This window comes from Leuciscus leuciscus (genome assembly GCF_965113295.1).
Source record: "Leuciscus leuciscus genome assembly, chromosome: 1".
NCBI classification, from domain to species: domain Eukaryota; kingdom Metazoa; phylum Chordata; class Actinopteri; order Cypriniformes; family Leuciscidae; genus Leuciscus; species Leuciscus leuciscus.
This window is the reverse complement of record NC_138725.1, coordinates 61,053,850-61,079,535: the sequence shown is the minus strand read 5'-3', so window position 1 is coordinate 61,079,535 and position 25,686 is coordinate 61,053,850. Positions and strand designations below refer to the sequence as shown.

Genomic DNA, 25,686 nt, shown 5'->3' with positions numbered 1-25,686 from the left:
GATCAGAGCAGGGCAGGTGTTTGCTTCACCCTCGTCCCTCTCCAGGGGCCGTGTTGCCCTGACAACTGACCATCCCGAGCCGATGCCGTATGCGTGTTCTGTTTGGTTTGGACCAATGGTCACCCCCTGTGCTTTAATTGAACATGCACTTCTCAGCGGGAGAACATGCAGAGAAAGAAACAGCCGCAAAAAAACGTTCTTCCTACACGCATGACTATGAATGTCAACTGTGCTCAGATCGTTGCGCGTTTCCAAATGGATTTCTATGAGTCTCACTGGTGGAAAATCACACTCATCCCAAGAGAATGCATATAAAAACAGCCTTTGTTGATTTGGAAACATGACAGCTGGTCTTTCCCTGTCCTACCGCCATGACAGACAGAACAACAAGAATCCCAAGATGAGTCAAAGACCTCTAATTAAAAGAGTACTGAGGTTTATTGAAGAATGGATCCGTTGTAAAAACAAAACAAAACAAAAAACAACACAAAAAAAAGCACAATGCAACACAGCTGGGTTTGTATTTTTACACATATGCAATAACCAAACAAAAAGTATGGCAAAGCAACACAAAACAAAACAGCTGCTTGGACTTGCATTAAACATAGCCTATACAAGATCAAGTCAAAACACAGCACTACCGTTTGATCTTGTATTACACAAATGAAAGATCACAAAAAAATAAAACTGCTGTTCAGACTTTAAATTATGCACACAAAATATCCAAATAAAACAAAAAGTTTAGCAATGCAATGCAAAACAAAACAAAAACAGCTGTTTGGACTACAAAACTAAAACAAAACACAGTGTGACTGTTTGATCTCGTATAACGCAAATGTAAGATCAAAGCAAAACTAGGCAGAGAAACAGAGAAACAAAACAAAAAAAAACAGCAGTTGAGTCTTTTTTTATAGATACAAAAGATACAAACAAAACAAAGAAATGTCAAAAACAAACCAAAAAATGATTGGCAATTATATATAGCAATTATACATTAAAAAAATCATTATTAATCCATAAGCTTATATTTTACAAAAGATTAAGACAAAAACAAAGCAAAGAAGGGAAAAATACAAACAAACAAAAAACAGTGGCTTATATTTAGGCTTTTGGCTTATATTATACATACAAAAGATCTAGACAAAACAAATAGAAATAGAAAACAAACCAAAAATATAGTGATTTGGTCCAAAAAAATTCAAGCAAAGCAAAACAAATAAAAGCAAAGCTACATACAGCAGTTATAGTACACACATACACAAGAAAATGTTCATGTAATCCAACATTTTAGAGTCTAGTCCCTGAAATTTACAATATATCTTATGACTGGGATTAAGATTATTGAATTAGACTTTTTGTGCTCATCTAAGATGCTTGTGGATTGTTGAATAAAAGTGCATTGTCATTTAACGGCACAAACCGTTGAGGAGGATCATTTCCTCCAAACATTTATTTCCTCCGGTTGACAGGTAGAAGACAAATGAAAAGTTGAGATGGCACGTGGAGGCATGTTAGTGAGCCGCAACGGGTACCGCGGCACCCTGCCTTGCAGGGCATTGTGGGATATGTCCTCCACCGAAGTTGCTGCCCAGATGACATATTACAGCTCTGCGGGAAACGCATGGGCCTACAGGAGGAGGCGTTTCTCCTGCGTTCAGCAGACGTTTCATTTCGGTTGTCTTCCCTGCTGCTTTTACCCAGGTTCAGCGAGAGCCCCACGAAGGGCCGAGGCGTGTTTGCGTTGGCCCCTTCAGAGAAGGATGCGAGCCCGGAGGACTGTTTAACGCCCCGACCTTCAACTTTGAAGTTTTCTTTGACTGCGCAGTGAAAATATTGGCGAATACAACTGAAGCACTTTTCATATCCGTAAATCAACTCGAGCCTTCAAGAGATCAAATGGCCGCACTGTAACGCCGTTTGAAATATTCGCTTCCTCGCAACGTCTACATCCTCACATTAGAAAAAAGAAAACATTCTGGGAGAGGCCTCTATCCTGGTGGCATATTCAAAGCGATTTACACACACACACACACACACACACACAGACACACAACACGGCGCCGATAACAAAACAACACAATGAGGATGTCTGAACCTGCAGAAACAAAAGAAGCCCATTGATTTGCTGTTAGCAGATCTAGTGAGTGGAAATACAGGCAAGGTCTGTAAGATGGCTGGATCGGTGAAGATATCGTCCCCAGTGCCACACCGCTGTTTTCCCGAACCCCAATCTGTTGTATCATTGACACCTAAATGGATTAGGGTCATGTATCACTGATAATGGTCTAGCCCAATGCTGGTGTGTCTGCAGTTCGGGTTGTGTGTGCGCGATAAGGCCTATTGATTATGTACCATATGCAGTTCCCACGCCGTCCTTTGTGCCATGTGTTCGGTGATGTGTTTTTTTCCCTCTGAAAGGGGTGTGTGCGGTGATACAGCTGGTGAGTGCGGGGTTAATTTACTCACACAGCCGTTGGCCTTCAGGAGCCTGCGTGCTTCTGTCTGGAAAGGTAAAAAAAAAAACGTGTACGTTTACATGCAGCCGATTCAATAAGCTTCTGCGAACAGAATCTGCAATCAAGACAAGAAAAGACGCCACACATTCAAGACAGACCAGGGTTTTTTTTAATGGATATAATCACAGTGCTTTCGAAATGAGAACTGTACTGCTGAGTTTTCTGACTGATAAGGCCACAGTAAGGAGTCCAATATGCTATAGGAGGCACGCGCGTATTTCACATTACACACACAAAAAAATATATTCACATTACACGCCGGGGCACACTTTCAACATGTGATCTACTAAAATACCACAAGTCTGAACTACATCAATCACGATGTAACCCCCCTACCAAGTGACAACCATGTAATTTTACAGGAGAGCGATGCTTAACCATCTGCCGCTGTGTTCACAGCTCAGTCTACTTCGTTCGAAGTTTTAGCGCACGACAAACAGTGTGTGATAATGTCTGGCAGTGATGCTGGAGGTACGCCGAAGATACTGTTTTCCATCTACTTCTAACTGTGACTCCAGGGTTCATTTTGCAATTTCAAGTCAATACAAAGTCACAGTTTTGTGTAATCAACATGATAAAGATCATACACACATAGTTTGTCATGTACTCTACAGCTTGCAAATACGATCTTAAAGGGATAGTTCGCTCAGCAATAGGGCTGCATGATTTGGGCATAAATGACCTGAAAACACCAGATCATGAGCTGCTCCCGTGTAAATGAATACAGTGCTGCGCTTCACTCTGAAACACACAGCGCATATATTTATGTAATTAAATCGCAGTCTTTGAGATTTGATAATCACACTAAGCCATATAGTGATTTTGGTTTTATTTAGATTAATTGTGCAGCCTTACTCAAAAATAAATAAATTCTGTCATAATTTACTCACCCTCATGTCGTGCGAAACCTATATGCATACTGGTTTGGAACTGCAATTAATGAAAACTGAGTAAATGATGATAGAACTTTGCTGAACCTTTAAGTTTAATAACAGAATTTTGAGTCGTTAAATTCCATTTTAAAATTCATTGGGGATGTCCAAAGGAAGTCAACATTCAATACTCAAACGTTGCTCCTGCCTCCTTAAAAGAGCCCACCAATGGATCATCAGCAGGGTGTGGCCTTTTCCGAAGCCTCTTGGCCTCATTCTGCAGCTTCTGTCGAATGTAGCCCTTTATTTCTGAATCTGTCTTTCCGGGGAAGAACCGCTGCACTGTCCCTGTGGAGAATGTTTCACTGGTAATCAAAGCTGCAAACTTGAGACCACAATTAATCAAAAACTTCACTATGGCCTGATTGCAGTTAATGAAATGGAACTGAATGAATTCTCAAACTAACTAAAGGACGCCAACAGTTCAGTACTTGTTACAAACCGTCCCTTATACGTACTCAGAATGGCCTGGATCTCATGTGCCGGAAGAGCTGGCTTAGGCATCCCTCGCTTGCTGTTAACGATGCCTGAGATTGAGTGAGAAGCCAGACAGTCTCTGTCGTACAGGCTGCGCAGCAGGTCATTGGTGAGTTTCCGAGCTGTGGTCCCTGTGTTGCAGCGCTCCAGGAGATCAGCACTGATAACCTTGAGGAACAAAAAAAGTTGCAAAAAAATGCAGTCACCGACCAATAAATGAGGGCTACAACTCAAACTGATAATCTACAGTAAATTTCATTATCGATTAGTCAGGTGTTTGCATTGCGCATGAAGAAACATTGTCAGAAAAAAGTGAAAAATGCATTTCTACGACCTAAAAAACACATTTAATGTCATGATACTGATCTTATAATGCAAGTATTTCTACTGTCTAATGCAGAGATACAATTTTCGCCATTGTTAAACTTTCACAAAGATTGTGCAGGCAACTTAATCAAATATTAGCTGTTAAACATCACATTTAAGTTTTAAATGAACCACAACTGAACTTGAAATCGTATATGATATGTTTAAGTCATGCATAATTAATATATATCCAAATATCTGTTCACACTTAGTTTGTAGTTCTGTAATTTTGGTTATTTAAAACTGTTGCTTTCAAATTATATATATTTATTTATTTTTACAATAAAAATGTGTAACTTTTAACTATTTTTGGACACAATGTACATTACTTCAATATTACTATGCATTTTGTTTGCACTAGAGCACTGGGTATGATGTCTGATTAATAAAAAAAATAAGCAAATTAATTGATTGTTAATATAGTCATTAATTATGAACTATAATAATTATAGTAATTAAACAGTAGCAAAAAAAACAGCAAATGATGCTAAAAACTTTTTGATTTTGATTTTTTCATTTGAACCATTTTTGGACCCAATGTAAACATTACTTTTTCACATTGTTTAAGGAGGGCACTGGGCATTATGTCCAATTAATCAAATAAATAACCAGCAGATTAACCTATTATTAAAGTTATCGTTAAAGAAAACAGCAACTAAGGATAATAACACTTTTTTTGTCAAAACAATTAAACACGTGGTATTCTATGAAGATTCTATGATGTTCTGGACAAGTTCTGAAACTGATTACAGCGCCGGCATCTAAAATGTAACTCTTACTTCATGTTCCAGAAGCGTTCCATTCCTTTGCGTTTGCATTGTTTGTGTGACCTCATACTGACCACACCCCTGCTGCTCTGAACTTGCACATTCATCTGTTCTTCCACTAAGCACTATTGGAGGAGAAATGTGACTGGGTGGCCTGCTTCTCTCGGCCTCCCTTGGAATGCTGGGAGTTGCAGCTTCGTGGCTGCCACACAGCCATCTATCACTCCTCTCGATCAACTCTTCAAGTGTCTGAGCCAACTTCCCACAAGCTGTAAAAGAAAAAGTATGAATTTAGTCTGAAACCGTCTCACAATTGGTAACGTGTTGTGTAACATAGCACACCACAGTAATACTAAATCTTTCTTCGACGTGAAGTTTCCTCATGAACTTGCTGAACTTTTCCTCAAACTGAAATGATCTTGAAACATGAAATGGGCTGTGAATGAGTCGGTTGTTAGCAAGATTTCAGCTCGGTGCACATCTTTCCCTGCCAATGGAAATGCATTGCACTAAAAAAACCAAACCCAGCGAGGGCACTTTGCCTCCTCATTTCAGAAGTCCACCACTTTACCTGTTAGGCTCCTGATTTGTTCTCGAAGGCCGTCCATCTCCCTCTGCATACTGAGGACCATTGCGATAAGCTCCGCCCTTGAACATGATTGGAGGCTTCCAAGCACCTGACAGGAGATTATTCATATCCCATTGTAATAGTATAGACAGTGACATGGACACATGGGTTCAAACTAGTATAAACAATTTATCAAAAATGCTGTTTTTTGCATTGGAAAGCATGGAAACTTGGACTCATGGAAAGCAAGTGTTTGGAGCCAAAAGAGTGTAAGTGCAATTCACTTTTTGGCTCTAGACTTCCAAAAGGCACTTAGATGTTTAAAAATAAGAAGATTTAATTAATGCAGTGAATTTAAATATGAGATTTTTAATAAAGTTACTACCTCCATAGTGAAATCTGCATCCCTTGTTGCATCTCCAAGGGGCTCAAAAGCCTGTTCGAGAACAAACAGAAATAAAACAGTGGTTCTGGTGTGGTTTGTAACTTAAAAAAGGACATTTTGTGACAATTTAAAAATAAATAAAAAGATATTTGAGGTTCATCACATTGACAAAACCCTCTAAAGATCCTCAATTCTAAGATGCCTCAGATATCCTGTACTCCTGTTATTACAAACTTTAATATTTTTTTAAAGTGCCTCAAAACGTTTCCCTCATGATGGGATTTCATGAAGGAACTGATGACAGTCTTTGAAGTTCTTGGAGGAACTTGGGGGTTCCATCATGTAAGTTCCCCAGAGAACTGATTTCTTTTTTTGAAATGGTGCCTAAAGGTCCTCCAGAGGGTTTTGCCAGTGTGACAGTCTGCGGAAATCCAAATTAAGCCTCTAGTGTCTTCATATTTACTGTAAGTGATCCTATTAACCCTCATTAAAGCTTCAATATGTAATTTTTTTTCGCCGCTAGGGGTCGCTAACCTCTTACAATAACAAAGGCGTAGGTTGATGACGTATAAGCGGAATTATGGAACTTGCCGTCATGCCACAGGATCTAATAATGTTTATGGATGAGTGAATAACATGACTGTGGTATGAAGCAGGGCGCAATTACTAATGAGAGGCAGATATCAGCGCCTCACGCGAGTCCCGCGGATATAAAGGAATAAGGACATTTTATTCTACCGAACTACACGCAAGTGCTGAATTACTACTCACACAGGTCAGTTTATTAGACGAATGAAACTTGTGAGGTAACGCAGCTCTGTTTCACTTGGTCTACACTATCACACTAAACTGCATTTGAGTGTGTTGAAAGTTATGATATTGTATGTGTTAGTTTATCTGTATGAGACTAGCAGTAAGCTAGATCAACATTAGAATAACATAATGGTCATATTCTAACATTTCATCATGTTGAGCTATATAACATTGATTACTTTATGTACATTTGCTCACCTGTCTAATAAAGTGCATGCAGAAGCAGCGTCTCTGTCAAGTAGAAGTTAGTCGTGGACGCGAAGCTCTCGGCATCTCGAAGACGGCACGCTGATATTGATCCTCGTTTTAGTTCTCCTTTTGTCTCAAATTTTGCTTGCCATGGTCCATAATGTTTGAACGAAACAACAGTGTGAGCGTGCCGCTAGACGTAACGCAGTTGTCCACGTCTGTCGCCATGGTTACTATGGCAGTACAAGCGGAAACCAGGGATAACGCGGATATTATGTCATTAGGCGCGTTTCCATTACAGATTTGCGCAAAACTTTTGCGATTTTTTTTAAATGTCGACAAAAACGATTGCGAAATGACAGCGTTTCCATTGACCGATCTTATGCGACTAAAACTTCATTTTTTTCCTCTCGCGATAAGTAAAATCATTCCAAAAACCATGGCAACGGACATTGGTAGGTTTATGTACTATATCCACTGATCTATATAATGACATTCTATATAGATCAGTGACTATATCCCAGCCACTGCACTAGCCATTATTATTAATCGAAGTAGATGTATGAGTGTTTTCCAAGCATCAATGGTAAGGAACGACCCTTATTATACTTGTGAGCAGCACATATGAGGTGTTTCTGGGTGTTTCTCCCTCATATCTGCTTCGAGGTCTTGATTGTGGCATTTATTTGAGGTTTAGAATCCATTTTGCCTGTAATTCTTTCGTCTTATATGAATTTAATAAAGAACTCTGTTTCGTATTCTGTCCAAACATACCGCGTCATCTACGTCAGGTGACCTATAAATGCGCAAAAATTGTTTCCATTGCATTTTTGCGAAATATTTCTTTTTCGAATTGCCTCAAAAACCACCACATGCGAGCGTAAAAAATTTTTTTGCGAAATTGACGTGTTTCCATTGGGCGTATTTTCAATTCGCAATTTCAATTTGCGCAATTTGAAGGGTAATGGAAACGTGGCTATTGACAGGCGACAAGTGAACCGGAATGAGACATTGTTTAAAATTGGAATTTCTCTGAAATTAAAAATCTTTGGGAACTTTTGGGATTGTGCATGTGATTTTTGAATATTTTTATTACAAAAATCTTACATATTGTAGCTTTAAACTGCAGATGAGCTACATCAAGTCTGAAATAAATAAACACATAAATAATTTAAAAGCTCCTTTATCACATGGAAGATACAGTAAATAATTTTAATATAAATATTATATTTCATGTAATTTCATGTAATTGTATTATTTTATAATATCTAATTAAAAATGTATAAGTTATTATAAATGGTAAGAATGGCCATTGCAGCAGTTATTCTAATCTACTCAGCAATGCTTATCAGCAAAAAAACTAAACTGATTATAATTAGTCAGCATTAAAAAGTAACAAACCTTTGTTTTGAACTTTTTACAAGATGAGATGTCCTCTCCATTTAGTCCTCTCCATTTTCTCCTCTTCGCCGGTTCTTGCTGAAAGACAGTCACATAATTACATCAAGGGTCTGTAAAACAAGGACACTTACGCAACAAAAGGATGATGTTTACATACACTGAAGACGTGGTTCGCCCTCGCACCGGTGTCTTCGGGTGTCTCTTCGTATCCCTCGTATCCATTGTACAGGATGCGCTTCGCTATTGTTTTTCTCCTCATCTTTCGCCCATTAGCCGTTTTCCTCGCCGGAAAAGCGTCTGGTTCTTTATCATGCCGGTCATGGCCACGCGCAGATCCGTGACAGCCTGATGACTTTCACGCTCGTGGCATTTCCATTAAAGTTAAAGACACTCTGGAGTGTCAACATCACGAGTGCGTCTTAAAACACTTAAATACGAGTACAATGTGTAATAAATAAAGAAAAATACTACTAATAAAAAATAAAGGACTCTAAAAGTTTTAACAGTGGCTAACATGTCTTAAATTAATTCCAGTTTGATTAAAAAAGCATCATATAGTACAGCTCATAATTGCTATAGGCTAGCTGTTGTGTTAACATCAGGCATTTTAATAATGTAAAGCTATTAACTGCTATTTATTCTATAGCCTTCATATTCATATTATATTAGTATTAATTTAATATAGCCACTTCTAATGATCTTCATAACCTCTTCATAACCATAAAACTGTAGTTTTGTTGTTGTTTAGTAATAGCAGCTTTGATTTACTGCACATTCCACAAAATACAGTAGCCTACACTTCAATGTCCCCATGACATTTGAACATATCCCATGTTTTTGTGTTAACACCTATTAAATATGTTTGATAAACTATTATCTAACTAAATTACCATGGTGTGAATTGTAGCTAGTTTAAAAACACATATTGACTAATAGTTAAAATCATCATAATCACTGTCATAGACATCATTAAAAACATCATAAATGTCTCAATATATTGGAACGATATTCAATTAATTGTAGTAAAAAAGATTTGAACTAAATACACTTTACTGACCAAAAACATAACAAAAAGTAAGGCCTACTTAAAAATTTCCATCAAAAAAAAGTATTAGGCTATTTTTAGCATTTGCTGCATTTGTCAAGCTCAACCACTCAACCATGATAATCAAATTATTTTAAGAAAATGTTAAAACAAAGAGGCTAAATGTATGGATTTTTAAATGGATAAGGAGATTTAATATGTTGTACTATTCAAATATTTAATTACAAGCCTAATACATTAAGACATGTATAAATGCACTTGTCTTAAACCAAAATGTGTATCTAAATCTATCCAAGTCTAAAGATTTGAAATTCATTCCACATTATATGGAGACTTTATAGGCCACTTTCCTATTTCTTACTCTCTTTTTCTTTCTTCTTTTGGCTGTGTGAGCACAGATACCAGTGAGAGGTCAGGTAAGGGTTGACCCCATGCAGTCCCAGGTGACGTACAGTGAGCACTAAGTGTATCCAGAAGCACCTGAGGTTGTAAAACAGAGGTCTCTCCAGGAATGAGAGGAGGAAAGCAGCTCTGGGCAGGAACAAAGTGGATCCTGTAACTCATTAAAGCAGTCTGTGGATTACAAAAGGTCAATCAAATAGTGCCATGTGAACCAGTACTGTCTTGCTTCTGGTTTGTGAACATGGCTCAGTTAAACAAGGCCCTGTTGGATCCAATCAAGTGCGTAGGCAAGACAGATTATATCTATACCTGTTAGTAAAATGCTTCTAAAAGGCATATATTTCTCAGCTATTCTCAGTGATCGACAGTCACAGGCGAGTAAGTAAAGCGGCTCTTCACTACTGTCTAGGTACATTGAATTAGTTCTTATACTTCAAATGTGGTCTGGTCACATGGATTTTAAATATGATTTCATCTATAGGTTCACAATTCAGTGTATTTTGGACCCTGTTTACACCTGCAATTAGTGCTGTCCACTTGTGATTACCCAAAACAGATCTTAATACAAGGAGTAAATGGGGATCATGTACGTTTTGACTCATTTTAAATCCATAGCTATTTCTTTATCAGCTTGTTCATTCAATTTAAAACAGACTAGCACACAAAGACTCACTGTTAGGAGACAACAAATGGCATCGACTACAGAATTACTTCTCTACGGACATTAAGAAAGATACATTAACACACTGGATGAAAGCAAACTGGCACCTTCTCTTATAATGGTGATTAGACAAGCATGAAATCCACACTAAATTGATCCTGGTGGCCAGTCATTTCTGTTCAGACCGTCTGAGAGGTTCATTCTAACTTACATGAACAAAATGACTTACTCATCCTGCCGGATCCACCGTGACCTGTTCATAATCTGCAGAGACCAAACATGAAGATCTGTGACTAAAGCATATCTTACATCACAGCAGATGTTATTACAGTCCAAACTATATATGTGATAGCAGAGCCACCATCTCTTGCTCAGACAGACTAGTTATTGATCTACTCCCCACATTTCGGCCTCTTGAGAGGCTCCGAAATGGCATAGAGAGGAGTATTGATGATATATTGATATGCATTCTTTTATTTACTTTAACCATAAGGCCTTTCACCTCTCTCCTAACAAATCAATTGCACGTACAGCATGAAGCTTCTTTTCTGGGTCACGGGCTGCCATTCCCCATTTAGTCTGAAGCAGCTTTGAAGTTTGTCTTGTGACTGTCAGACTTGTCTATGCTGCATCAGAATTTGTACAAAAGTAGCTGATCTGCAGATGTAGATTTGATACTCAAAGAACATTCAGTATTATTATCCATGTCGAAAACAGTTGTGTACAATTATTTTTCAAGATTCTTTGATGAATGTAAAGTTCAAAAGAACAGCATTTCTTTGAAATAGAATCTTTTGTACCATTATAAATGTCTTTACTGTAACTTTTGATCAATTTCAATCATCCTTGATGAATAAAAGTATTGATTTCTTTTATTTATTTCCCCCCAAAAATTAAATAAAAATTCGTACTGATCCCAAACTTTTGAACGGTAGTGTTTTAATGTTACAAAAGCTTTCTATTTCAGATAAATGCTGTTCTTTTGAACTTTCTGTTCATCAAAGAAGCCTGAAATAAAAATGTAAATAACTGTTTTCAACATTGATAATAATGAGAAATGTTTCTTGATAATCAAATCATCAGATTAGAATGATTTCTGAAGGATCATGTGAGACTGAAGACTGGAGTAATGATGCTGAAAATTCAGCTTTGATCACAGGAATAAATTACACTTTACTATATATTCACATAGAATTACTGTTTTAAATTGTATTAATGTTTCACAATATGGTTGTTGTTGTTGTTTTAAATAAAAGCAGCCTTGGTGAGCAGAAGAGACTTCTTTTAAAAACATTAAAAATCTTACCGATCCAAAACTTTTGACTAGTAGCGTATATAAATATTTGATATTTTGATATGCATATTTGAGTGCACTATGTTTAGTGATTTAAAAAATTGTCTTAATATATATACAGTATATATATATATATATATATATATATATATATATATATACTGTATATATATTAAGACCATTTTTTAAATCACTAAACATAGTGCACTCAAATTTGCACATACTTGCATCTCTAAACTAATAGCGAACACTGTGGATATCTCAGATTACACGGCCCTTTTTTGTCCCATATTATTTGAGACCAACCACAAAAAGAAGCATGTGATGATCAATGAACTAGAATTAAGTGGAATCAGGAACAGAACTACAATCATTAAATTCATATGATTCCAAATGTGAATCGTACCTGCTAGTGCAGGTAACAGACAAAGACTTTCTTCTTCCCTGCCCTCTCCTTCTTTGTACATAATGAAAATAAAAGAGTAAATAGTGCCATAAAGAAAGAGGCCCTGCCTGGGCACTGAGTGGGATTTAATTGACCATATGGGGGCGTTGGAGTTGATCTCTGACCCTACTCCCATCAACCCTTGGGAGCGCCCCGAAAATGATTTAATGGAGAGAAAAGTAGGCCAGCTACCCAGGCAAAAAAGGATGATACAAATTATCACACATACAGTACTACTATAATACTATAATGTCTGTATTTAATGCACCTCTTAACATTTCCCTATGGATGTGCATGCAGAAGCTTGTTGTTTCTTATACTCACCTATCGCTGATGGACAACTCGTGTTTTGAGGCCGCTCAGCAGTCTGTAGCTTGTTTAGACTCCCCACCATGGCACTTCTTTCCTCCGGTGCCAACGTTCTCTCCCCCCTTTCTGCTCATGCATATGGAGAAGCTTAATTTGGAAGGACAACAGCGCTGCCTTAAGATCTGTCGCAGAGAGACAACATAGACTGACACATGAGTGCAAAACAATGCAGGCCATTCGGTGTCCAGGGCAGCACTGAATGTGAAGGAGTGCTGGACAGGGGTCTTGCAAGCCTTTGATGGGGAAAACCAGGTTAAGGGTTACCACTCTCTCTTTTTCTAAGGTGAAATGTGTCATTTTTTTTACATTTTGATGCTTAAATATGTGTATAACAGTTTAGAGGGCAGAGACAACCGAGCCCAAAAAATGTCATTAATTGTACAATTCTTTGTTGTTCAGAAATGATACACTTTATGATACACTTTAAAGAAACAAGCATTCAAACCCAGCATTTACAAGTCAATTTCAATCTCATGCAAGGCAAATAGTGTAGTTTCTTTATGTTTAGTTTCATTATCCTAAATCAGACATATTACAGAATCACTAACCTATACTTTCACATCTTACTTTGATGATAAAATGACAAACTCGTAAAAACACAAATTAAAAACTATTGTGTGAACATTTATACTTGAAGTAATAGTTCACCCAAAAATTACAATTCTGTCATCATTTATTCATATTCATGTCATTCAAAATGACTTACTTTCTCCTGTGGAACATATAAGATATTTAAAAAAAATGGACTGATAACCAACCAGTTCCTATTGATTTACACCGCATGGACAAAAATTGGAAGTCAATGGGAACCGAAACTGTTTGGTAAACAACATTCTTCAAAATATCTTATTTTGTGGTCCACGTAAGAAAGAAACTCATACAGGTTTGGAACGACATGATGGTGAGTAAATGTAAATGATGACAGAATTTTCATCCCATTAAGCATGTAAACCATTAACGAAATAATCACACATGTTGTAGCATCCCTCATATTTAAGTTTCTTTCTATAAAAACACCTGCCGATAAATGAGTAAACTCCAACGTGTCAAAAGTTGATTCTCATTAACTATTAACATCTAATTTATTGCATTTGCAGCAAGAAACAAGACCTTTTCCCCAATAAATGCTCACTATTCCACCAGCCGATCCAGATCTGGCCTACGGTCATCTGTTAACATGAATCTGAGAGTTTCAAGATGACATGAAGCTGTGCAACCTGCAAACTTTCTCCCAGAACACCGTTCTGTTCAGCATCAGCCATTTCTGCCTTTGAGGGATTAGAGTGATGTCATCGGCAAGGTCTCAACCCTTTTCGCTGTCATCCTGGCTCAGGTCGCCGTTAAGTCCGAGCGGCGTAGCTTTTGCATGCGCTATAATTCAGACTGTGACTTTGATGATAATAGCACTAATAATGGCCTGACAGTGACGGATGGGTGCAGGCAATTTGGGGGCCCGTGAAGTGACCCCCGGCTCAATCAGAGCACTTCCAGGTTAAATGTGACCCCAGGCAGCCGGCAAATAGGGAGAAGTGCTGAATGGATGAAGGAGAAAAAGAAAGAGTGAGAGAGAGAGAGGTAAAGCACTGAAGTGAGGAAAACTCCTCAGGATAATAAGTAATTGCTGCTATGCCATTTCTTTCCCGTTTGGATGCTTCTGCAAGATTCCAAGAGTAGAAACTCTGTCCGCTAACCACAGGGACAACCACATTCGAATCCCTAGAGCTACACTCGGAATTCTGCCGCGTTGCCAGAACCTTTCGGTTTCACAACCCAAGTCTTTGGCCGCAAACACAGTACTCTTAATCAGTCCAAACACCTCCCCGGGCAGCAGTGGGAATGCTTGGCCAGGCCATGTGTTAGACATTAAACGCAATCAGTGACGGCGTTTTTTGAGTGCTGGAGAGATTGAGAGGAAGGGAGATCCAGGTTGATAAATAGCAGAGCCACTCAAATGCCCGTCTGTTCACGGGGAGTCTGGGTAATCAAACCAAGGCCTGTTTGCTTTATTTATGCCGCACGTCAAAATGAGAGATTTATCGTTATTGCGAGGCAGCTCTTGATTAGTGAGGAGAATGTGGTAAGCTAACCTGGAAAACCTCTACTGGCGTTTAACGTCTCCTTTTCGGGATGAGCACAAAGCAAACAATAGATGCATACTGGTTAAGATGGAGAAGTGACAGGGATTAAGTGTTCTTTGTGGCGAATTCAATTCTGGGCACAGCATTTTCTCATGATTACTGTACGAAAACGCTCTCCAACTCTGTTCAAAAAACAACTAACATCTGATTGCCATTCATCCTTTAGTGGTATCATCTGCAGATGGGATTTGACACCAAAGACAACATGAGCTATGGAAATGATTAAGCAAGACCTCCACAGCAAATAACTCGGTCATGCAGTACTATAATTTCAATTTCCTTCGCAAACAACTGTTTCAATATACGCTTGGACAAACCAAATAAACACTTCTGACGTACTTATGGTTTCTTGAGACATTTAACCTTTTATCTTTCCCTGCCAGAATCAAACGGCATGTTAAGAATTAACGTAAGGTTCTTCCCTCTAGGTCAACACCGTTCCTCGCAGTTCCTGTATTTTTCCATTAATCCTCCTCCATCTCCCTTAATCATACTGCTGGCCCGGCGACTTGAAAGGCGCCAAGTAACACGCAACCTGTCAGATCCAGCAAGGGAAAAATGAATTAAGTCCAGAGGGTAAAGTTGGGACGAAGAGAAGTGTGAGTGGGCCGGGTATTGAGCCCTGGGGCACCCCGAAAGTCATAACTCAGAGCTTAGGTACCACGGCCCGCCTGAGGAGTTACCGTCTGCCAATTGATTTAGTGTCATCTGAGGTCTTGGCCGCCTCTTACGATTATGTGCCTTATTAAGTGATTCTCTGAGCATGACAGCTTTAGGATATTAGGTGGTACTTTCTGTGGCCTTTTTCTAAGTACATGAATCGCCTGCTTTTATTAGTCTGAAGGACACTGCTCAATCCTGGTCTGATGGTGTGAAACCTTTCCTATACGGCCAGTTGGAATAAAATACTTACATTTTCCATTAGGCGCAGTCTCTCTTCAGTTTTCTCTAAGCATCTCTACAACTCTAGTTTTAACATTTTGAGGTCGCAACCCTCTGGACGACAACATTTCTAAAAAACTGAAACCCAAATATTTTAGTACCAAAGCATGCTATAACACCAAGTGAGCATGTTTCCTTTAGAAGGACATTTCCTCTGGATAGTGTTTATTTTCTTTCACCTTTGTTTGATGGAAAGGTTATGCAAACATATATAAAAGAAAGATTTTTGTTTGATGTGTGTATATCTGTGCCTGTGAGTGGATGATTATGTGTGTGCAAAGAAGCCAAAATTGTGAGTTAAATATTGTCATAGACATTCATTAGCCAAGTGCAACAATTACAGGGGACTTTTGACCAAAGTTACAACTGCAGGATTATTTTATCAGAAATCACATACACAGAGTTCCCAGAACTCTCCAGGAGAAATCTCTTCATCCTCCATGTTGGATAAAATTCCTGTACGAGATATGCTGTTTACCATGACTCCATGGCTTCATGCATTACTGGAAATAGACAAAGAGAAACCAAAAAAGATTAAATAAAGTCTTATGCTGTCAGTAATGGCAATACATATACTGTTCTCCTAAAATGTTTCTGGGGTATAATGGGTATAACCATCTTTTCTGTACTGTATTTTTTGATGATTTGTGTGATGACAAAGTGATGATTTGAATGATTGGACTGGGTACAATGTAGAATTGAACAACTGGCTCCTTTTCAATCCAGGAGTCAGAATTTGAATTGCGCTGGCCACACCCTACAGGATGTCAAACTGGATTGATAGGAACTATTCATTCAAAGCGATTCATAAGATAATGCCTTCAGGGAGTGTGCTTCACTTCACGGATCCATATATCTATTTATAAATAATTTACATGTATTTGATTATATTATTTGTGTGTGTGTGTGTGTGTGTGTGTGTGTGTGTGTGTGTGTGTGTGTGTGTGTGTGTGTGTGTGTGTGTGTGTGTGTGTGTGTGTGTGTGTGTGTGTGTGTGTGTGTGTGTGTGTGTGTGTGTGTGTGTGTGTGTTTTGAGACAGATAGATGAATATAGATTTAATACTACTGATTAAAAGTTTAAGCCTTTTTTTAAGAAATTAACACTTTTTTTCAGCAAGGATGCTGTTCTTTTTTAACATTCTAGTCATCAAATAATCCTGGGAAAATGTATTATGGTTTCCAAAAAAATATTAAGCAGTACTGTTTTCAACATTTATAATAAGAAATGTTTCTTGAGCAGCAAATCATCATATCAGAATGATTTCTAAAGTATCATATGACACTGAAGATTGGAGTACTGATGCTGAAAATTCAGTGTCGCCATTACAGGAATAAATTACATTTGAAAATATATTCAAATACACAACCGTTATTTTAAATTGCAATAATAATAAAAAAAAATCACGGTATTTTGTTTTTACTGTATTTTTTATCAAATGAATGCAGCCTGGTGAGCATAAGAGACTTCTTTCAAAAACATTTAACAAAATATTTGAACAGTAACATATTATATAGAGATGAATACATTTCTCTATATATATATAAATTAAACTGATCTCTCTGTCAGTCTATAATACTGTCAAACTACAAGACTTTATCAACCCATCATTCAAAATCTGTCTTCATGAAAAAACCTTGTATTACCTCCACATTACCTTTAAGGATAATCTCAATCTTTACATTCAGCAAGAATGTCAAACACCAAACATGAAACTGTATTACAGCCAATGTGTTAAAGTTATAATCCTTCCACAAAGATAACATTCAATAAACGCATTGCTGAGAAATGTTTCCAGGGTAAGGACTCTGAGTCTGAACCTTTAGTCAAGGGTGTTTTTATTGCTGAATCTTTGTGCCAAGAGAGTTTGACAACATGGCATTATGTGCAATTTATGTCAGGCTTGGTTTTATGTGTGTGTGTTTATGTGCGAGAGTGTCGGTGAAAAAGAGTGTGACAGAGATTGCATTCATATGTATGACCTTCCTCTTTAGAGGCACCGTCAAAGATCACAGTCAGTGTTGACAGAGATATTTCTCCCATGCATTGCAGCGTTGAGGGCTGCTGTCTAAATGCTTACTCACCAGGCGCCGACTGCACAGGCCGCCAGCAGAGCCAGCCAGTGGCCCTGAATGCCCTTTTGCTGACTAGACTCTAGCAGCCAATAAATGGAGCTGTCACTCCTGTCAATCTTGCTTTCTCTGACACAATCGACCTATCACGCCCACACATGCCGTCCTGCCCGCCTCAATTATGTCCCTAAAAGGACAGCTTTCTCTGACAGCCCTGCCTCTTGCACGACGAAACGCAAAGATGGCCAATCATCTCATTCTCCGCCCTGGGGATTGAGAAAGAGAGAGAGAGAGAGTGAGAAAGACTCTTTCTTTATGCAATGTTATATTTTAAATGTGTAGCTTAAAAATCAGTCTCTTTAATTCATGAAGCCTATTATGAAATTATGTTTTTGAATAAATGTTATCATAAAATCTTTCCTTATATGATGCTTGTGATACCATCACTAAACGTTCACAAAGCGGTCCATCACTTGACATCTCAACATACTTGAAAACAAACATAACAATTTCTAAAGTGACTGATGAAGAATTCACACAGCTCTGTACCTTCAGACATCTCAGATTCTTGTGATTTCATGAATAACCTGAAACACGAAGAAAGGCAAGCCAGGAGCAAGGCCTCAGAGTCCCCTGTCCTGGTCCAACTGCATTTTGGTGCTCTATCGCCCTCTACTGGATGAAAGGTTGATGCGCAAGTTTGCTGTAAAAACAGACAATGATAATGAACCACAATGTTTTCAATATGCTTGAAATGTTTGTTCTATTTGTAACATTAATCAATCAATATTTTGAAATCCTGCTCATAAAAAGTATTTAATTTGATGTTTATTCATTTTGATTTCATTTGATGTTTATGCACACACTGTTTAAATTAATATTTTTGAAGTGAAGATCAGAAATTCTGATTTTTTTTACAATGGGACTAATATTGTAAAAATATTTATTTTATTAATAAACATCAAATGAAATATATATATATATATATATGAGTGTCACGTGATTCAGAAATACTGTATGACTAATTTGCTTAATATTTTTGTAGAAACTGATTCTTAAGAACAGATAAAGAACAGCATTAGTGTCAGAAATCTATTGTAAATTATACATTTCTTTAGTGTCACTTTTTATCTAGCTATTTAATGCATCCTTGCTAAATAAAAGTATTACTTTCTTTCAAAAACATCTAACTTTTGATAATAAACATAAAACTATGAATAGTAGGCTAATGCTACCTCCACATTGATTGTTAGAAGATCCTACATTCCACTTCTGAGGCTGCGATGCCTTGTGGTTGGAGAGAATATGTGAAACTAGCTTGCAGATAATGACATTTTTTAATACATGGCCTTTTTTGTGTGTAAAAAAGAAAAGTAGGCTATGCAACAACTGGTTACAAATATGACTGAAACTGCAACCGCTAACAATGTGTCTGTATTTTGAGAAGTTAATAAAAACATTAAGTAAACATATATTTAATTTGTGTAATAATAATATCTTCTTTTTTTTTTTTGTCATAATTATTATATTATTTGAGTAAATATGATTTGGCGCCGTTAGACCAACAAATAGGCTAGCTTTTAATGGTTGAGTAAAGTAGCCTACTCAATAAAACAATCAATAAAAATAGATATTTACATTATTATCCTACATTTAGACGGCTAATTCAATACTGACCCGTTTCCTTATGTAAAACATTTTATATAATATTTTCTCTATGTGGCTGGCTATGTACAATTGACGTTTTTGACACGTAACTGCAGCCCGCGGTGGCTTTCGGCCTGAAAACTTGATAATTTTAGGCCTACATCATTTAAACGACCTCGCCTACACTTTCCTCTTGATTACTTTTCTGGTGACTATACACTCTGTGAAACCTACCCTCTCCACATATATTCGGAGACCTGTCGCCGTGTTTATCTTTCGCGAGGATAAATCGTGTTTTTTCCTATCCCGCGCTTCCATCTCGCGCGTTCTGAATGGCGCGAGGGTTTATTTGTTTAGGAGAGCAGCATTTATTTTCCGCGTGCTCTGTTTGGGCAGATGGCGGGTAGCGCCGGGCCAAGTGGACCCGGGTGTTTATTTGAAATGGGGCGTGCGGCACGCGAGGGTATTGAGGAGCCCCGCGGACCATGTGTTTCTCTGTGACGCGGAGTTGGCAGGCGACCTGACGAGAAACAGGAGACAAAATGGCGGGTCACATCTCTATGAGCTTAGTCCTTCCATACGGCGTTTATCTGGTTAAAAGCGCCTGGCTTCATGGATGGATTCATTTCATGAGATCTCGAGATCCAGCACAACACACATTTTAATATGATTTTAAGGCTACATGACAGTGCGGTGTAATTTGGTACAATACTTAAGGAAAGGACCCTGATAGTTAAATAACACAGGCCTCCAAAGTAGGCTACTCCATACCATTCAGTTCTTCCAAGAAACGCACGATTAAAATAGTTAATTTCATGTTAGCTATACGCACTTTCTTTCTTTCAGCAGTTTGAGTGATGATTAATATTGTGTTAAAAAGAAACTGGCCAGGAACATGAATGTCATGAGCACTTGATTTATGAATTGTTAGTTATAGCTTGAAAAATAGGTTTTCATCAGCTATTTTACCTCCACTCTCTGGTGTGATTTTACTAATTTTGTTACCAAATTTTGTTTCCATATTTATCTTTCTAATACTACCACTGTGGTAAATAGAGCAATTGTTAAATTGTTCTGTGGATTAAAAGTGAAATTGTGTGTACATTTGGTAAGGATGAAATAGTCTTTTCTTTGAATGTGTTGAGTTGATAATCTATGTTTTAAACTATAAATATAACAGTAAATGTGTTTTAAACAAAAATGTTGGAGGTGAAAACACTTTCTTTTGTGTGGATGGAGGGCCCATGATGATTGACAGCACACATTAAATTAGCCACTCCCTATAGTTTTAGCCCTGCCCTTCATTCCGAAACGTCATTTTTTAGAGGAACCTATCAGTAAAGAACCAATTCATCAACGTCAGCTCCTTAGCCAGTCAGGGAGAGTATGCTAAACAGCTGCTAGCCAATCAAGCTCAGTTTATTCACGCCGTCTCCTATATATGCAGCAACCCCTCGCTGTGCTACATGATTTGACTGAAAGTGTGAGTGGGATAACAGTTACATGATTTGAGCTGCTGTTCTGGTGATTGTGGATTTTAACTCCTGCAATGAAAGCAAAGGAATTATTTCAGATTATTGAACTGTGATGTGAGGCATGTCTTTTCTGGCTGATTTAGAAATGAGTCACAGTCACACAACATCTAAACATTCAAACACACAGTGCATGAAACTGGACTATTGATAGAACTGTCATTTTTGTGTAATAATATACATACAATTTCAATCACTTCAGTTTCTAAAAGGTTAGACTTACAACACTGTGTCGTTCACATTGTCTCTTCTCTCTGTTATACTCACTCCATCACCTTCCAAACAGCAGCGTTTCATTTCCCCAAGCATGATGATCTGCCAACATGTGAAATATGAGGAACAGTTCAAAGGTCTCCCCATATGCCAACTGGCTCCTATGATGTAAAAAAGCAATGTGACATCAGCGTTGTTGCCTGTACTTCCCAGATGCCACTTATACCCCATTATGGGTGACCATTTGACCAATCAATGTTTCAGAACTGAACCCCCTCATAATTCATTAATTTATAGAGTCAACTTGATGTTTTGATCAATAGCCTATTATGCTCTTGTCTGTCTCTTAAAGCTCACCTTTATTTAGATAATGCACACCATGGTGTGTGTTTGACTTCATTTATTACTTCATAAGATACCTTTTTGTCAAGTTTTTTCTTAGTTTATCAATATACATGTATACAGTGTATCAGGGTCAGAAATGAATGGAGGATCAGGCCAAAATGCCAGTTTTGGTGGTCTGATGTAGTTCTTCAAGTTATACTCTTTGCTTATATATTATCACATCAAATATGTGTTAAAATGTATGTTATATAATTAGTAAGAGCTTAATGAAAACATCTAATGATTCACATTGTGAATTGATTTAATTGCCATCATGTTATGCAGAGAGAATATATGGTTAGAAAGAATATGTCCTCATAAATGTACCAAATATTACTCTGAAAATCAAATTCAGGGGGCAAATATTACACCTAAAAGGAACATTTTATTTCTTTAGTTTGAATGACAAATTCAGCCGGTGCTTAGTAAAGTGCCAAAGCGACGCCATGTATAGCAGCATGTGTAGTTCAGTCTTCCTTCAGAGGTGAAAGTCGGTGTCAGGCCGTTGAGGAACTGGAAGTCAATCAAGTCACGTTTATTTTTATAGCGCTTTATACAATAGTAATTGTTTCGAAGCAGCTTTAAAGTAATATACATGAAAGTATAACAGAATTAATGATGCAAACTTCATCAAATATAAGCATTTTTCAGTTCAGTGACGATTCAGTTCAGTTCAATAACTGTAAAGTTAATTCACTAACTATATAAAGCAACTCTACAGAAGACAATAGTGTCATTATTGAGCTTCATCCTACAGTGTTAGTGGTGTCAAATCAATAATATTACTAAATATGAAGGGAAAAACTGTATATGGGTGTATATAGTGGTCTTACTAACTTGTAAGACCGCCATAGTCTTACAAGTTAGTCATCAAACTTTTTTCTTTAAGACTGTTCATAACTTTTTTAAGTCAGTTACATAAAAACATGCATTGGGCCTAATTTGATACCGAAAAGTAAGACTAACTGTTCCTTGACTAACTGCTGGGTCATAGATCTTAAGACAATGTCTTAACATAATGCAACTGGCCTCAGATCTGTAGGATGAGGATTAGAATTTATGATGAAGAAGTGTCGGCAATCATTTTTTATATTTTTCCCTCAAGCTTGTAAATAAAAATTCATAATTTCTTTAAAATCAAATTAATTGTAAAATCAATGTGAACTAAAATGTTTTATTTGTTTTTTTAATGTTTGGTTTTACTGGAGACAAACTGACAGTAGCAATACACTCTGCTGTCTATGGTACAGTAACACTTGACTGACAGCTGTCAGTTCTGAATCCACTTTTTTGTGTTAATGAATCTAAGGCCTTCAAAGTGCATAACTCCAGCTATTTCACTTACGGCTTTATGTCATTTATGCATAAGTTTATCTTTCATCGTGTCAATAAACTATCCAGCACAGGAAAAACAGTCAGTTTTCTCATGGCAAAAAAAGTGAGAAAAATATAGACAAATACTCTCAAGGTTAAGTCCTTGAGGAAACTAGCGTGCAGTCATGACCTCAGCTGTATTTCGGGACGAGCACACAGCGTTGCGTGTCTCTGTCCCATGAAGATGTCTGTGACAGATGAAGTGACGTTCTTTCATCTGATGCTTCTTCACTTTGAAGCTCTTTGTGAGGGCAGCTGCAAGCGATCTGAAATCTATTAACACCCGCTACTCTCTTAAAAACACATTTCCTGAGGATGTGAAGATGCAGCCACACATGTGTCATGCGTTCGCTGAGTGACCCCTCCGTATAATTACATGCAGGAAGCATGAAGCCATAAATGATGGATTTCAACAAGGGTTAAAAATACATCCATGATATGTTTGGGAGAATGGATGCTGTAAAGGGATGCTGGTTTGTTGGTCTTTGCTTGTCTTTTAGATGGTTTCACGTCCTGGACAAGGTGATGTTCAGCTGGTTTAAACTTTAAACACGGCAGCCAACAAAGCAGGCTGAATAAAGACGTATTTAATATATAGGAAAGAGCTGTGTCTAATGAGATGCAAAACAAACCTAATCTTGCTTTTGGTGGTGAGAATCTGGCTTTTCCAAGAGGACAGTGTAGATTTTCAATTGTCCACTAGATGGCGCAAACGACAAACACGTCACAATCATTCACTCCTCCTGGCCTTACTTGTGCTTCTGAAAAAAAAAAAAAAAGACACTTAAAAATCCTGTTAACAGTTTTTCCACATTTCAAACATTTGTTTCAATACATTTTACATTTTACAATGACTGAATAACATTCCTCAGATATGTTGGTCCATATCGACTCATTGTCATGTTCAAGAAACCAGTTTGAGATGATTTGAGCTTTGTGACATGCCATGTTATCCTGCTGGAAGCAGCCATCAGAAGACTCTGTGGCCATAAAGAGATGGACATGGTCGGCATCAATACTGTGGAGTATAAACTATGCTCAACTGGTACTAAGGGACCCAAAGTGTGCCAAGAAAATATCCCCCACATCATTACACCATACAAGGCAGGAAGGATCCATGTTGTTTACACTCATTTCTGACTCTACCATCTGAATGTCACAGCAGAAATCGAGACTCATCAGACCAGGCAAAGTTTTTCCAATCTTCTAATGTCCAATTTAGGTGAATCCGTGTGAATTTTAGCCTGTTTTTAGCTGACAGGAGTGGCACCTGTGTGTCTTCTGCTGCTGTAGTCCATCTGCTTCAAGGTTTGATGTGATGTTCATTCAGAGATGCTCTTCTGCGGACCTGTGCCAAGTGCTAATTTGAGTTAGGCCTACTGACTTTCTATCAGCTCGAACCAGGCCATTCTCCTCTGACCTCTGGCACCAACAAGGCATGGTCTGCCGTTCACTGGATATTTAGTCTTTTTCGGATCATTCTCCGTAAATCCTATAGAGATGGTTGTGAGGGAAAATCACAGTAGATCAGCAGTTTCTGAAATACCAAGAACGATGCCACATTCAAAGTCACTTAAATCACATTTCTTCCCCATTCTGATGCTCAGTTTGCACTTCAGCACTGGATCGTCTTGAGGATACACGCCTAAATGCATTGAGTTGCTGCCATAATTGACTGATTATTTGCGTATATATTTGAAATCCCTTCAAAACTGCCACAAGAAAATATATAAAACTAAACAAAGAAGTGAGTGATTAACGTAGGCTACTACATATAGGCCTATATATATTTATATTCCGCTGCGCTCGCGCTGATCAACCTCCTCACATCTCAGTGTGATAATGAGCGCTTCCATGTCACGTGGCCAATGCCATGACACCCCTAAACATCCAGTGCTTTCTCTCAGTTGATATTTCTCTATAAATGGGTCGGTGCATGCAGTAGGCCTACCAACAGTAAAAAATAAATTACATATACACATACATACATACATACATACATACATACATACATACATACATATATATATATATACACATATGTATGTATGTATGTATGTATGTATGTATATATATATATGTATATATATATATATATATATATATATATATATATATATATATGAAGAGTTCAGATGCAAAAGCTTCTAAGTGCCATCTGAAACTTTCTTCTAGAATGATAATTTTGATCAAGCTCGTATATTTAAGTTCAGTAATTTCACTTAAATGACAATTAATAGGTAATTTTAATTGTCATTTAAGTGAAATTACTGAACTTAAATGTACGAGCTTGATAAAAATTATCATTCTAGAAGAAAATTTCAGACGGCACTTAGAGGCTTTTGCATCTGAACTCTTCATATATATATATGTATATATATATATATATATATATATAACATTTAAAAATTAAAAAAATTAAAAAATTAAATAAAAATAAACCTTCTGAAACCATTCATTGCTGACGTATTCAGGTTCTTTTAAAATAGGCCTAACAGATCAAGAAAATCAAGTTGAAATCTAAAAATCAACAACAAAAAATTGAGTAGGAAATGACTGAACTTATTGTGACGTTAAATAGTAGGTGAATCTAAGAAGATGAATTAGCCTAACAATGATGATAAAAATAAATAAAATCCACTGTCATTTTTTACGACCGCGTTGGGAAATATCTTAGGCCTACTAACATTTTATGAGAATTCAAATGTTATGCTGAGGAACATATGATTTTGTTTCAATACGTCACGATTTTGAGT

At 37.4% G+C, this 25,686-nt stretch overlaps 1 protein-coding gene and 1 long non-coding RNA gene across 5 annotated transcripts; both read right to left on the bottom strand.

Moving 5' to 3' along the window:
* Positions 1–414: 414 nt before the first annotated feature.
* LOC309497666 (BEN domain-containing protein 6-like) lies at positions 415–11,713 on the bottom strand. Of its 4 annotated transcripts, none has more exons than XM_082167967.1 (9): positions 8,572–11,713; positions 8,415–8,492; positions 6,012–6,062; positions 5,630–5,735; positions 5,071–5,327; positions 3,907–4,093; positions 3,615–3,736; positions 2,353–2,502; positions 415–2,249 (listed from the first exon to the last, which is right to left on the bottom strand). In XM_082167967.1, exons 1-9 carry the CDS (start codon positions 8,671–8,673, stop codon positions 2,016–2,018), a joined length of 1,287 nt encoding a protein of 428 aa, XP_082024093.1. In that variant the 5' UTR covers positions 8,674–11,713; the 3' UTR covers positions 415–2,015. The 4 variants fall into 4 exon arrangements, with proteins under 4 accessions (XP_082024093.1, XP_082024096.1, XP_082024095.1 ...); XM_082167970.1 differs by lacking the exon at positions 415–2,249 and adding an exon at positions 3,407–3,446 and having other exon boundaries at positions 2,378–3,257; positions 8,572–11,709; XM_082167969.1 differs by lacking the exon at positions 415–2,249 and adding an exon at positions 3,407–3,446 and having other exon boundaries at positions 2,474–2,502; positions 3,580–3,736; positions 8,572–11,708.
* A 343-nt stretch (positions 11,714–12,056) lies between these two features.
* On the bottom strand, positions 12,057–17,841 carry LOC309487626. The gene is made up of 3 exons (XR_014201894.1): positions 17,793–17,841; positions 16,108–16,213; positions 12,057–12,752 (listed from the first exon to the last, which is right to left on the bottom strand). It is a non-coding gene; the product is annotated as an uncharacterized lncRNA (long non-coding RNA).
* Between the last annotated feature and the right edge of the window lie 7,845 nt (positions 17,842–25,686).

What these genes read in the sequence shown, in the direction of transcription:
- LOC309497666 (XM_082167967.1), bottom strand. Translation starts at nt 8,673, where the DNA reads ATGAGGAGAAAAACAATAGCGAAGCGCATCCTGTACAATGGATACGAG. An exon ending in GTAAAAAGTTCAAAACAAAG is followed by an intron (nt 6,063 to 8,414) that starts GTTTGTTACTTT and finishes GTTCTCGAACAG; the next exon opens with GCTTTTGAGCCCCTTGGAGA. An exon ending in ATGCAGATTTCACTATGGAG is followed by an intron (nt 5,736 to 6,011) that starts GTAGTAACTTTA and finishes ATCTCCTGTCAG; the next exon opens with GTGCTTGGAAGCCTCCAATC.